General features: G+C 35.5%; 1 protein-coding gene across 3 annotated transcripts in view; it reads left to right on the plus strand.

Annotated features, from left to right (window-relative positions):
• POF1B (POF1B actin binding protein) overlaps positions 1-14549 on the plus strand; it is a 114081-nt gene that overhangs the window by 58147 nt on the left and 41385 nt on the right. For all 3 annotated transcript variants that reach the window (XM_044235305.1, XM_044235306.1, XM_044235304.1), the window contains exon 7: positions 7747-7877. In XM_044235305.1, coding sequence (XP_044091240.1) covers positions 7747-7877 — 131 coding nt within the window. The remainder of the gene's footprint in view (positions 1-7746; positions 7878-14549) is intronic.

Below are 14549 nucleotides of genomic sequence, written 5' to 3' on the forward strand. Positions count from 1 at the left end.
CTTGGCTTACTCTTTACAGCCAACTTCCAAGCTCTGACACCTGGGAGAACCTGCCACACTCAGGAAACCCTAGTCTTTCTGTGACCCCAAGTGTTCTGAGACCACACCGTTCTAGCTAAGGTTCCACCCCTACTTAGCTACCAGAGTGACGTTCCTCAGTGGAGCAGACTTATTATAGTTCTGATTTTGTGCCCTACTGCTCTATCACTTGATAGTAGCTGGCTGAGAGAGGTTCCCTCCCCCATGACCTATCTTCCCATATATCACCTCAGGTTCACTTCTCAACATGTCCTACCTTGCAGAAAGTGATCATTTTTCTGTCATAAAGTTGCTGCTATTCTTTTCTTCAATCTCTTGTTGAGTTTGTAGGTGTTCAGAATGGTTTGATAGCTATCTAGCAGAATTCCAGGGACAAGAAAAAATTTAGATCACCTACTCCTCCACCATCTTGAACCACCCCTAAGAAAGAAATATTTTAAAACAGTTTGAAATCATGAAATAACTCTGTGAAATGAATCATACTGAAAAGAAAAAAAAAAGATTTTCAAAGCATTATATTTCACAGGGGATTATAAGAAGCTAAGAGGAAAATATGCAAAATACTAATATCAAATATCAAATTAGTTGTTTAGAGATTCTTTTTTTTTATTTTATTTTATTTTTGTTTTTTCCAATTTATTTATTTTCAGAAAAACAGTATTCATTATTTTTTCACCACACCCAGTGCTCCATGCAAGCTGTGCCCTCTATAATACCCACCACCTGGTACCCCAACCTCCCACCCCCCCGCCACTGCAAACCCCTCAGATTGTTTTTCAGAGTCCATAGTCTCTCATGGTTCATCTCCCCTTCCAATTTACCCAAAAGCACATACCCTCCCCAATGTCCATAACCCTACCCCCCTTCTCCCAACCCCCCTACCCCCAGCTATGCAGCCATCAAAAGAAACGAAATCTTGCCATTTGCGACAACATGGATGGAACTAGAGCGTATCATGCTTAGCGAAATAAGTCAAGCGGAGAAAGACAAATATCATATGATCTCCCTGATATGAGGAAGTGGTGATGCAACATGGGGGCTTAAGTGGGTAGGAGAAGAATCCATGAAACAAGATGGGATAGGGAGGGAGACAAACCATAAGTTGTTTAGAGATTCTAATGGGAGCTTAGCTCTTGAATATTATTGGCTAATGAAATGCCCTCTTCCACTTGGGAAAGCTATAGCTTTGCAAGGGACACACAGAGAGACAGGGAGAGGTTATCTATCTGTCCACTTATAGCAATGAACTAACCTGAAGTTTGTAGAATGACACTGACATGACAGTTAGATTTTCCTTATATCCAGTTGACCTTGAATTTTAAAGTCATATTGGAAAATGTGTTTTTAAGCCAGTCCCAGTTTGGTAAATATATATAGATGCTTCATGCTTCATATGGGAGAAATGTATGTGTAAAACTTGAAATCAAAAAATATTTTCAATTATTTTGAATAAAAAGTTGCCTAATTTGATCTTCATTTCCTGAGAGTGGTCTACCACTAAAGAGCTGACTGCCAAGTTCTAGAAATCTGGGTAAAACTCAAATGTCAGTCTCTAACTTGGCAAGGAATCCAGTTTAGTTGCTGCAATCAGACTTAATCTACCCTGAGGAAGAGAATGTAAGGCATCACCATGACATTCTGGAGCAAGTGCTTCCTATGTTCTTTTTGTCTTTAACCATTCTTGGTCAGCTTCTTTGAGAAACCTCTAAAAAAAATCTTTCCAGAATCAGCTAGCATTTGGGATCACTTCTAACCAGGTAGGTAGATGACTTCTTTCAATTCAACGAGTATTTACTAAGCAACTAACTAAAAGGGTGTTCAATCAGTATTGTGCTAGATACTATGGCATATATCAAAAAGTATGACTCAGAGTGATGGGCGCTCAGCAATGGCTGCCCCGCAGGCACACAAACAGCTGTTGCGAAGCTGGTGAGCCAGGGCCCAGGGCCTTCACTGTCTGTGGTGCAGTTCCTGACTGGGTTCCTGATCCTTAGAGCTTTTATATTTAAAGTATCCAGAAAAGAAAGGTAGTGAATGCTGGCAAGCTAAGATTAAGTCTTAACGTGGAAGTTTACATTTTAAAGGAAGATTACAAAAGCCAATGAAAGCTAAGATTGCTACAGTTTCTAGAAGAAAGGGATATCACTTCACAGATAAGAAAAGATATATAACAGAAGAGAAATCAGCAGTTAACTCATTTGGCAGAGACAATAAGAACAGAATGGAAAGAATCTGCAAACTCAGAAAATAAAGAACTTGGAAAAACTCTTATTTGGCAGGTTTAAGCGGTATGGGAAAGGGGCACCAACAACCCAAAGAAAATGAACCTTATTTCAGTGCTCTGGCAGGGCAGGCAGCAGAAAAATGAAAGGCAGAAATAAGGTATAAAAAGTCGCTGAGATTACAGAAAAATAAAAGAACTAATGGGGCAAAATGTGGCATATAACAACTGGAAAGGAAGCACTGTTTTTGGGAGAAGAAAGATCTGCCAAAATTACAAGTCTACCACCACCACCACCTCTAACTCTTTTTGATAACATTGATCTAAAGAGAACTTCTCATGCGAAAACCAGTGGTTCCACCTATTATCATCTTTGCACTTTTGTGAATAGAGAGATAGACACAAAGCAGGTGATTGACTTACTGTTGTTCACAATCCTCTTTCTATTTCTCTGTTCATTGAAGTGAGTTGTATCTATACATGTTCTTTGTGAAACATTCGGAGCTATACACATAAGCATAAACTATAGGAAAAAAACTACAATTCCATCACCAAAAAATAATGTGATCAATCCATTAATGAAGTCATTGTAGCATTTATATAAAAATATATACACACACTTATCAAGACATAATTTTTATAGATAGTTAATATTTAATCATAGGTGTAACCATTGTTCTTTTGTTCTTTTATTTTTGCCTCTGGAAGTAATGCAAGCATAATAATCTAGTACATTTTTATCTACAACTCTGAGGTATGTGTAGTGTAGACTCCTAGAAGAGAAATTACTGTTCCAAACTATATAACATTGATACAGATACTTGATATGAATCATTAAATTGCTTTTTAAAAAGTATTGGCAACATAAAAGAATAGCCATCTTATCATATCCTTATCTATCTTCATATATGGATTATTACGGTTTAGAAATTATTGCCAGTCTCAAGAGTGATAAATGATAATCCTTGTTATTGAACTTGCTATTTCTTTGTAACTGGGTTTTAATTTTTTTTTCACATTGGATATATTTGGCTACTAGGAAAACAAACTTTCTCAATATAGCTTTCCTGTGGAAAGAGTTTAGAATGTAACAAATACACATTATGGTTAACTGCTTAATGGAAGTTGCTATTCAGTCAAGATCTAAGATGAGTATTCTCATCATATAATTAACTTCTAAGAAATAAGAAGAAATCTTGATTTGTTTAAAATTGTAAATTATTATTACAACTTCAGTATTATTATAACATAGAAACAAAAATTCAGTCTGTGATCAACTTGCTTTTGTGGTTACCAAAATGTAGTTACATTTTGCAGTACTAAATAGATGTTTTCTTTCAAGTTAGATTGATGAAGAAAACCACATTTTTACCTATCTGTAGTATATGGTACCACTGATGGTCTTACAGTGTTATTGAACTTTTCTCTTTGATAGTAACTAAAAGACCTCTCTCCTCTTTAGTTTCTGGATTGAAGATTGAATCAGTAGTTATAATTTATATAAACGGTCCCACAAACTAAAACATTCTTATATTTTCTTTATTTTCAACTTAATACCATCACTTAAGAAAAATTTGTCATAGGACATCTGGGTGGCTCAGTTGGTTAGGCATCTACCTTCAGCTTGGGTCATGGTCCCAGGGGCCTGGGATCAAGTCCTGTATTGGGCTCCTTGCTCAGCAAGAAGCCTGCTTCTCCCTCTGACTGCTGCTTTCCCTACTTGTGCTCTCTCTCTCTCTCTCTCTCTGACAAATAAATAAAAAATTTAAAGGATGATGAGCCAGCATCCTATATCCTCACTTAGAGCCAGTTATTCTATGAATTATGTTTAGCTACATTTACTTTCTATGCACACAACTAATAACATGCTTGTAATTTCTGACTTACTTGTGCCCTTCATTGTGTGTGTGTGTGTGTGTGTGTGTGTGTGTGTGTGTGTGTTTTCTGTCAACAACAGTTGCACAGCATTTGTTAGAAATGGAATTTTTTTGTCCTAGAAGTGTTTTCCCAATCAGGTACACTCTATTATTTGCTGTGAGACCCAGCAAAGTACAGAAGTAAAGCAAAAACTGTTAAATTCATCAGTTTACTCTGCTGTTATAATTTAAAAGGTTTTTTCCAAATGTCTGGTGTATAAGATTCAGAAGTACCATATTTAATAATAGCACTTACTGATTTGTGCCCTGCAGATTGTAATTTATAGAAACATTTTAGAAACATGTTTTCTAAAAAGAATTTTTGCTTAGGATTCACAATTTTTGCAAATTCCATATATGTTTTGAGTTCAACTACTAAAATGTAATCTACCAATTATTTAAACCAGATTATTGTGTCAATTTTTATTGTCATTAATACAAATATATAAGGGATTGTCTTCCTAAAGAATTCTTGCAAAATCTTGTTTTGAAGTTTGGGCAGTCACTCTAACACTTTATTATCTTCATATCCTCTATATACCTTATTATGTTTGGGCTGGATATATTTATTGTGAATGTTGCATATTTTGAAGTTTTTCCTTCCCTTAAAATTTTGGTTTAGTAAAATTGACATTCTGCTATCAATTCGCCCTCAAATGATGTGACAAATTTCCAAACAACTTTTTTCTTAAAAATGTCATGGCCTAAATGGAATGAAATATTGTTCCTGGAAGTTATTTCATTTAATGTTATGCATTTTAATTCCTAAAATAAATGTTTTGGAGCCAAAAAAATTATTACTCATTATTTTTTTAAGATTTTATTGATTTATTTATTTTAGAGAGAGAGTGTTGGAGGGGCAGAGGGTGAGGGAGAGAATCTTAAGCAGACTCTGCACTGAGCATGGAGCCCAATGAGGAGGCTCCATCTCACAATCCTGAGATCATGACCTGAGCCAAAACCAAGAGTCAGATGCTTAACTGACTGAGCTACCCACGTGCCCCTCCTTATTTACTCTGAAGTTTACCTTTTCAGGGTAGGGAGAGGGTCCTGAGAGAACAAGATTTATATACACAAAATAATATGAAAACAATTTAATATAATGGAGCACAGAGAGCTAAGTTGAACTATCTTGTTAGCTGGTATACTTTCAGTTTTCATGGTGGTATTAAATCTTGAGATGGGGGCGCCTGGGTGGCTCAGTGGGTTAAAGCCTCTGCTTTTGGCTCAGGTTATGGTCCCAGAGTCCTGAGATCGAGCCCCACATCGGGTTCTCTGCTCGGCAGGGAGCCTGCTTCTCCCTCTCTCTCTGCCTGCCTCTCTGCCTACTTGTGATCTCTATCTGTCAAATAAATAAATAAAATCTTAAAAAAAATCTTGAGATGGTTTTCAAAGTGTGGGTAAGATTTGGATACACAGCAAGAAGGAAAGAGTATTCCAAGGAGTGAAAAATGTAAGTAAAGGCTAGAGACAGGAATAAAGTAATGTGTGCCCAGGTCAGTGAAATCCCTTATGGTTGGAACAGAGAAAATGTTGGGAAATAGAAAGTGTTACTATGTGTTAGCATTTTTTTATAATTTATTTTTTATTTATTTTCAGCATAACAGTATTCATTATTTTTGCACCACACCCAGTGCTCCATGCAATCCGTGTTAGCATTTGAAGGTTTTGTATTGAATATTCCCAAGTTAGTAATTCTATGGCATGTAAACATATTATATGATGATATTGACTTTACCAGTTTATCTACTTATGCCTTTATATAGGACACTTTACTTTCTTTAGGAGGCAATCATTACTTCTCTAAGAAACCAACTTCAAAGGATACATGGGCAAGATAAAACCGTGGCATATTCATCAGACTTTCAAAATGTGAAAAATATATGTATCTTAATGAAAACATGAAGATACTATACTGTACTTTGAATATGACCTTTTCTATTTATCTGTACTTTTTATTTTATTATTATTTTTTATTTTGAGAGAAAGAGAGTGAGTGGGAGGGAGGGACAGAGGGAAGAGAGAGCCATGTTGGGGAACCCAATATGGGGCTTGATCTCATGACCCTGAGATCATGACCTAAGCTGAAGCCAAGAGTTGGATGCTTAACTGACTGTGCCACCCACATGCCCCAATTTATCTTTATTTTAAAAGGTACTTATCATATCACAGACATGGTTATGAAAACTCATCTTTGTTTACTTTGTAATATTTTCAAATTTTCCATTTGTCTCAGCATACATGATTTTTTAGGGTCAGAGGACCTTGTCAGAGGACAGGTTGAAAATAAAGTAATAGTGGTCAAATTTGAAGTCCATTTGTCATATATATACTTAGGAATAAATGCATTTATAGGACAACTCTGGTCCCAAATGCAATATCAAAGGTAGTATGGAATACAATCTAAGTTATTAACCTGCAAGTAGTGTTTTGGAGATGGAAAACAAGGTGATCAGCATTTTTAAAAAGATTTGTACCAAATTACATGAAGCCAATAGAATAGGTCTTATTTAGGACACTGTTCATAGTAATTTGTGTTTAGGATTTCAAATGTCTCTGAAGTCTATTATTTATCTACATTTGGCCCTTAGCTACTCTTTCCCATGTCAAATTGACTAGATATTCAGTCCAAATAACTGGAGGGAATATAAGAAGAAATACATAAAAACATATTGAATTGAGAAGGTTAATTTAATCTAAGTTTAATATATGCTAATAAATTAAGATGTCTAGTCCAAATAAAATTAATTATTTTATGTCAGTATAATTAAAATAATTCACATGTACTTTTCCAACAGGGAACAGAAGAGTAAGCCATGTGGTGATAATAGGCAATTTAGAGATTTTGGTTAACTTGTTATGTGTATGTATGTGTGTGTGTGTGTATATATATATGATGGGCAATTTAGAGATTTTGATTAACTTGTTATGTGTGTGTATATATATATACTATGTAGTATATTATATATAGCATATATAATATATATTTATATTTTATGTAATATATACATTATATACATTTTTTAAGGATTTTATTTATTTATTTGACAGACAGAGATCACAAGTAGGCAGAGAGGCAGGCAGAGAGAGGAAGGGAAGTAGGTTCCCTGCTGAGCTCTCTGCTCAGAGAGCCCAATGTGGGGCTCGATCCCAGGACCCTGGGATCATGACCTGAGCTGAAGGCAGAGGCTTAACCCGCTAAGCCACCCAGGTGACCCCATGATATACATTTTACATAAATTATTTTATAATTTTATATATATTTATAAATAAATTATATAAATATAATTTTATATAGATTATTCAAGTTTTGCATTCATTAGATCAATTGGATTAGTGAAATAAAATTGAAAATGTTATTGTAATGTTGTTCTTCCTTTAAATTCCTTACATATTGAAAAATGTGTACCTCAGTTGTAAAGAAAATTTAGTGGGTTAGCTCATGTGATATCTTTGTTATGAGTTACTTGTATTAATAGGTTATGTAACTTTTTCTTATTTGACAACAAAACATCTATCAACTTAGAAATACTTAATGTTGTTTATAATGGTGCTTGATGCTTTCTTCAGGTGATAATTCAAGATGATGGCCCTGAAAAGTTGGACCCCAAATATTTTGGAGAGTTACTTGCTGATCTAAGCCGTAAAAATACAGATCTGTATTATTGTTTACTAGAACATTTGCAGAGAATTGGAGGAAGGTACTGTAAATATATAATATCATTTGCCTTGATGTTATAGTTATCAAACATTTTATGATACTTTGGTATTTTTTAATATACTTTATTTTTTACAGCAGTTTTAGGTTCACAGCAAAACTCTAGTATTTTTTTAAGGTTTTATTTTTAAGTAATCTTTACACCCAACAGGGGCTCAAACTCACAATCCCAAGATCAAGAGTTACATTCTCCACTGACTGAGCCAGCCAAGTTCCCCAAAACTCTAGTATTTTAATCGAGAAATGGGGTAACTATATGAGCATATCTGATTAAATGTCTCATTTTAAGAGCTAATGTATTTCATGAAAATCATCAAAAGAGGTCCTACAAGTCCTTTTAGGTTCAGTAAAGAATTCTGTGAACTTTCTTTCATAACATACTTTGATAGCAAATGCAACCTCTTGGACAGGGAGCTAAAAAATGCATGGCATACTATGACTTGTTATAAGATATTATACTGATGATATAAGATGCAATCCATTGTCAATACACCACTATTCATCTTCCATTGATTTATGCTCAATGTACAAAGGCCAGAATTTAATATACATTTAGTGTTATATATTAGAAAAAGTGTTATGTATTATTTTAATATATTACATTACCTATAAAAATTAAACATAAATTATATATCTATATAAATATGTATGTTTTATAATTATATACTAAATAATTACATATATTTAAATATATACACATAAATAATTTATCAATTATTCATGCATAGATGAGAGCATATTATATCATGAAATGAATTCCATAAGCTACATAATTTATAAAAGTTGTCTTTTACTACAGAGTCACATCCTATATAGAGCCAACTATAAAACAAATTCTAGGAGAGCTCTACAAATACAGAAAAATATGTAGGATAAAGGAATGTTGGTAGAAATTTTTTTTAGTTTACCCTTCACTAACTGGATTCTTTTGTGTCTTAAAGATCTTTAATCTCTTATCTAGCTTTTTTCCACTCCATTTATTACACTCCTTTCTTTCCACGTTTAGCTCCATTCTCTCTAACATTCCTTGCTTTCATATTCATGACTGCAACCATTCTCATACTATCATCCTCAAGTGCCTTACCTTCTTATCTTATTGTCCCTCCCACTTAGCAAAATCCCAATTCTTGAGTACTCTAGCTCTCTTCTTTATTTATTGTTTCTTTTTACCACTATCTACTCCATCCAGTACATAACACTCACTACTCTCAGAATTCAGAGGGCTCTGTGAAGGCTGTTTTATTCTTCCTGGTTTCCTTGGTGTTTAGCATGGTGACTAGTTTAGTGTGGTGCTCAATAAACATTTATGGACCATATGAATGTTTTTTTTTAATTTTTTAAAGTTTTTATTTTAATTCCAGTTAGTTAACACATGGTGTACCATTAGTTTCGGGTTTACAATATAGTGTTTTAACACTTCGATACATCACCTAGTGCTCATCACAAGTGCCCTTCTTAATCCCCATCACCTATTTAACACCACCCACCTCCCTTCTGGTAACCATATATGTTATAGTTAACTTATGAAACTCAGCACACAAAAAATAAATAATCCAATTAAAAATAGGCAGAAGATGAAGGATACATGTATCCCAATGTTTATAGCACCATTATCAATAGTAGCCAAACTATGGAGAGAGCCCAAATCTCCATTGACTGATGATTGGATAGAAAAGACATGGTATATATATATATATATATATATATATATATACTTGCCATTTGCAATGACATGGATGGAGCTAGAGTATATTACACTAAGTGAAAAAAGTCAGTCAAAGAAAGACAAATACTGTATTATCTTGCTCATAATTGGAATTTAAGGAAGAAAACAGAAGAACATATAGAAGGGGGTGAAGAAGGGGGAAATGAAGTAAGACAGTATTTGTGATTCAGAGCACATGGATTTGACAAAGTTGTTACTCAATAAAGGGTTATAGAATAAGAGTTAAATATATTCCAAATTTATTAGTTTCATACTAATTAGAAGTAGACAAAGTGAGCAAAGGAAGTTATGTTATTTCATAATGATTATCCCAGTAAACGTGTAATCTGTGGTTTTGGAACAACTCTTTCATTGAGGGTTTTGATAAACATACATAGATGACTTAAATATGTGATTAAGCAATACAAAGCCTTGAATTTAATTCTTAGAGTACCTACAGTACTACACACACAAAAGAAATAGAAAGGTGGTGTCTGCACATTACTTTTAAAATTTTGGTGATTTAGACATTCTATTAGAAGGTTGTCAGTTTAAGGGGCACCTGGGTGGCTCAGTGGGCTAAGCCTCTGCCTTCAGCTCAGGTCATGATCTCATGGTCCTAGGATCAAGCCCCACATTGGGCTCTCTGCCCAGTGGGGAGCCTGCTTCCCCCTCTCTCTTTTCACATGGTATTTGTCTTTCTCTGACTAACTTATTTCCGTTAGCATAATACTATCTAGCTCCAACAATGTCATTGCAAATGGCAAGATTTCATTCTTTTTATGGCTGAGTAATATTCCATTCTATATATACCACCTCTTCTTTATCCATTCATCTGTCAATATATGGAGCATTATACATGGAATATTATATGTGGAACATCTTCTTTATCCATTCATCAGTCAATGGACATTTGAACTCTCTCCATAGTTTGGCTATTTTTGATAATGTTTTCTGCCCATTTTTACATTGGATTATTCATTTTTGGGGTGTTGAATTTCATAAGTTCTTTGCATATTTTGGGTACTAAACATTTATCAAATACGTCATTTGCAAGTACCTTCTTCTAATCTGTAGGCTGCCTTTTATTTTGTTGATTGTTTCCTTTGCCTTGCAGAAGGTATTATTTTGATGAAGTCCAAATGGTTCAATTAAAAAAAAACCCTCAATTTTGCTTTTGTTTCTCTTGCTTTGGGATTCATTTCTATAAAGAAGTTGCTATGGCTAATGTCAAAGAGGTTACCTGTGTTCTCTAGGATTGTTATGGTTCCAGGTCTCACACTTAGGTCTTTAATGCATTTTGAACTTTTTTTTTGGGGGGGGGGTTGGTGCAAGAAAGTGATCAGTTTCATTTTCTTTTTCTTTTTTCTTTTTTTTTTTTGTATGATGCTCTCCAGTTTTCCCAGTACCATTTTTTGAAGAGACTGTCTTTTATTCCCCCATTGGATATTCTTTCCTGCTATATTGAAGATTCGTTGATCATATAGTTGTGGGTTCATTTCTGGGTTTTCTATTCTGTTCTATTCATCTATTTGCCCATTTTTGTGTCAGTACCATAGTGTTTTGATCACTACAGCTTTGTAATATAACTTGAAGCCCATAATTGTGATGTCTCCAGCGTTGCTCTACTTTTTCAAGATTGCTTTGTCTATTCTGGATCTTTTCTGGTTCCATACAAATTTTGGGATTTTGTTCCAGCTCTGTGAAAATGTTGATGGTATTTTGATAGGGATTACATTGAATGTGTAGATTGCTCTAGGTACCATAGACATTTTAACAATATTTGTTCTTCCAATCCATGAGAATGGAAAGTATTTCTATTTTGTTGTGTTCCCTGCAATTACTTTCATCAGTGTCTTGCAGTTTTCAGAGTCTAAGTCTTTCACTTCTTTGGTTAGGTATCTTACTGGTTTGGGCACAATTGAAATTGGGATTGATTCCTTGATTTCTCTTTTGGCTGCTTCATTACTGGTGTGTAGAAATGCAAGATTTCTATATGATGATTTTGTGTCCTGCAAGTTTACTGAATTCCTGTATCAGTTCTAGGAGATTTGGTGGGGTCTTTTGGGTTTTCTATATGTTGTGCCATGGCATCTGCAAATAGAATTTGATTTCTTCTTTGCTGATTTGGATGCCTTTTATTTCTTTTTCTTGTCTGATTGCTGTGGCTAGGACTTCCAGTACTATATAATAACATCAGTGAGAATGAACATCTCTTTGTTGTTCCTGACTTTAGGGAATATCCTCTGGTTTTTCCCCCATTGAGGATATTAGCTGTGGGTTTTCATATATGACTTTATTATGTTGGTGGTATGTTCCCTCTAAACTTTGTTGAGGGTTTTTCTCATGAATGGATGTTATACTTTGCCAGATGCCTACTATGCATATATTGAAATGATTATATGATTCTTATCCTTTCTTTTATTAATGTAGTGTATCATGTTGATTGATTTATGAATATTGAACCACCCCTGCAACCTAGGAATAAATCCCACTTGATTGTGGTGAATGTTTTTTAATGTACTGTTAGATTTGGTTTCTAGTATTTTATTGAGAATTTTTGTACCTATGTTCATCAGGGATACTGTCTTGTATTTCTCTCTCTCTCTCCCTCTCTCTCTCTCAGAATCTTTATCTTGTTTTGCAGAGCTGGTTTAGTGGTCATGACCTCCTTTAGTTTTTGTTTGTCTGGGAAAGTCTCTTTCCTATTCTGCATGTTAGCCATGCTGCATAGAGTATTCTTGACTGCAGATTTTTCCCATTCAGCACATTGAATATACCATGCCACTCTCTTCTGGCTTGCCAAGTTTCTGTTGAGAAATCTGCAGCTAGCCTTATGGGTCTTCCCTTCTATATTAAGGACTTCTGTCTTGCTGCTTTTAAGATATTTTTTCTTTTTCACTATATTTTGCAAATTTAACTACATTATGTTTTGGTGTTGGCCTGTTTTTGATGATTCGATAGGAATTCTCTGTGCCTCCTGAATCTGGATGTCTGTTTCTTTCTGCAGATTAAGGAAATTCTCAGCTATTATTTCTTTAAATAAATTTTCTGCCCCCTTTTCTCTCTCTTTTTCTTCTGTAACTCCTATAATATGAATGTTATTTCATTTGATGGAGTCATTGAATTCCCTAAGTCTATTTTCATATTCCACTAATTCTTCTTTCTCTCTTTTGTTCATCTTCATTATTTTCTATTATTTTGTCTTCTGGGTCACACATTCATTCCTCTGCTTCTTCCATCCTGCTGTTGATTACATCAGGCTTGTTTCCAATTCATTTATTCCATTATCCATCTCTGACTGAGTCTTCTTTAACTCTTTTATCTCTGTACTAAGGGTCTCACTGATGTCCTGCATTCTTTTCTGAAGCCCAGTGAGTATTCCTATGATTGTTTCTTTAAAGTCTCTATCAGGCATGTTACTTATATCTGTTTCACTTAGATCTATGGCTGTGGCCTTATCTTGTTCTTTCATTTGGGATAAGTTTCTCTGTCTTGGCTTTTCATCTAACTGTCTGCCTTCTTTGTGTTAGAAAAGCCAGTTATGTCTCCTGTTCCTGAAATTATTGGCCTTATGAAGAAGAGGTTTTCTTGTGCCCAGGACCTAGCACTTCAGGGAGTATCTCTGGTATATGCTTTGTGCACTCTGCTGTGATATTTTGGCTATGGTATCCTTCAGGCCAGTCATATGCATAGGCTCTTGTTGACTGCTCTGGGTAGTGTTTAGTACCTGGCCTGAATGTGGTGAGTTTTTACTCAGTATGATCTGGTCTGCTTATAAAATGAGACCTGAACCAACTCAAAGCAGGACTAAGGCCCTGCTTATCTCTTGTTAAGAGATGTGGTGTGAGCAGGGTTTAGGCTGGTCTTCTGGAGGAGGGGCCCACAATGCTGTGAGGTATGCTTGACTTAGAAGGGCAGTTCCACCAAAACGCAGGCAGATAGGTTTGGTATAAGCAAGTTAGGCAACCAATGTTCTTGCTGAGAGGCTTACTCTCCCTTTATATATGTGGTTCTCTGTTTATGATGAGATGGGAGTAAGAAATGGTGTCAGCCTGCTCCTTTCTTCACAGAGAGGCCTCTATGTGAAAGCTGCCTCTCAGAGACTTGCTCTGAGAGGAGTGTATAATCTCTCTACTGTGTGCCTCAGGCATACTTTAGATCTTTGTTGCCATACCATCTGCTCTGTAGGTTGTCTGTCTCTCTTCTCTCCAGGAGCAGAGCAGTAATCTCAGGGCTCTAGATCAGCCAAACCTGCTGTCCTTTAAAACCAGGCTTTAAGCCCTGCTGGTTGTAAGGTCTGACTAAATTCAGCCGTTCTCATTTTTCAGGCCAACGGCTTTGGGAAAATATTCTCCATGTGGGTTTCCCTGTGTGCTCCCCTCTATCTCTCTCTTTTTTTCTCTCTCTCTCTCTGACCCCTCTCTGTGACCATGTCTCACCCCTCCTCATCACTCAGAATCCGTTTCTCCCTTAAACCACATCTCTACACTTTCTACCTTTTCAATGTGACCTCTTGTCTCCCTTTAGTTGTGAAATCTGTTCTGTCAGTCCTCAAGTTAATTTCTAGGATGTTTAGGATGATGTGATAATAATCTAGTTTTGTACATGGGTCCTCCTACTCTGCTGCCATGTTCCCCTCCTCTCCTGCCACTGTTTTTTTGTTTTGTTTTGTTTTTCCCCTACTCATTGTAATTCTAGTCAACACCCTGGTGAGAATGGAGATGTAATCCACATTGGCCTCTCCACTTCCTTGCTCTGCTGTCTTTGTTTTCACTCTTTCTCTTTTCCTCTCCTTTTCCCCTGCATTTTTCTTCTTTTTCCATGTTATGATTTAGCAATGAGAGGGTGCAGGGTCAGAATTAAGGCAGGTTGTCTCACAGAACCATTCTGGTTACCTTAAAACATTGCAGTATTAAGTACTGTTAATTTTTCATTGCTTTATTTCTT

The sequence above is a fragment of the Neovison vison genome, chromosome X (assembly GCF_020171115.1).
Source record: "Neovison vison isolate M4711 chromosome X, ASM_NN_V1, whole genome shotgun sequence".
In the NCBI taxonomy this organism is placed as follows: Eukaryota; Metazoa; Chordata; class Mammalia; order Carnivora; family Mustelidae; genus Neogale; species Neogale vison.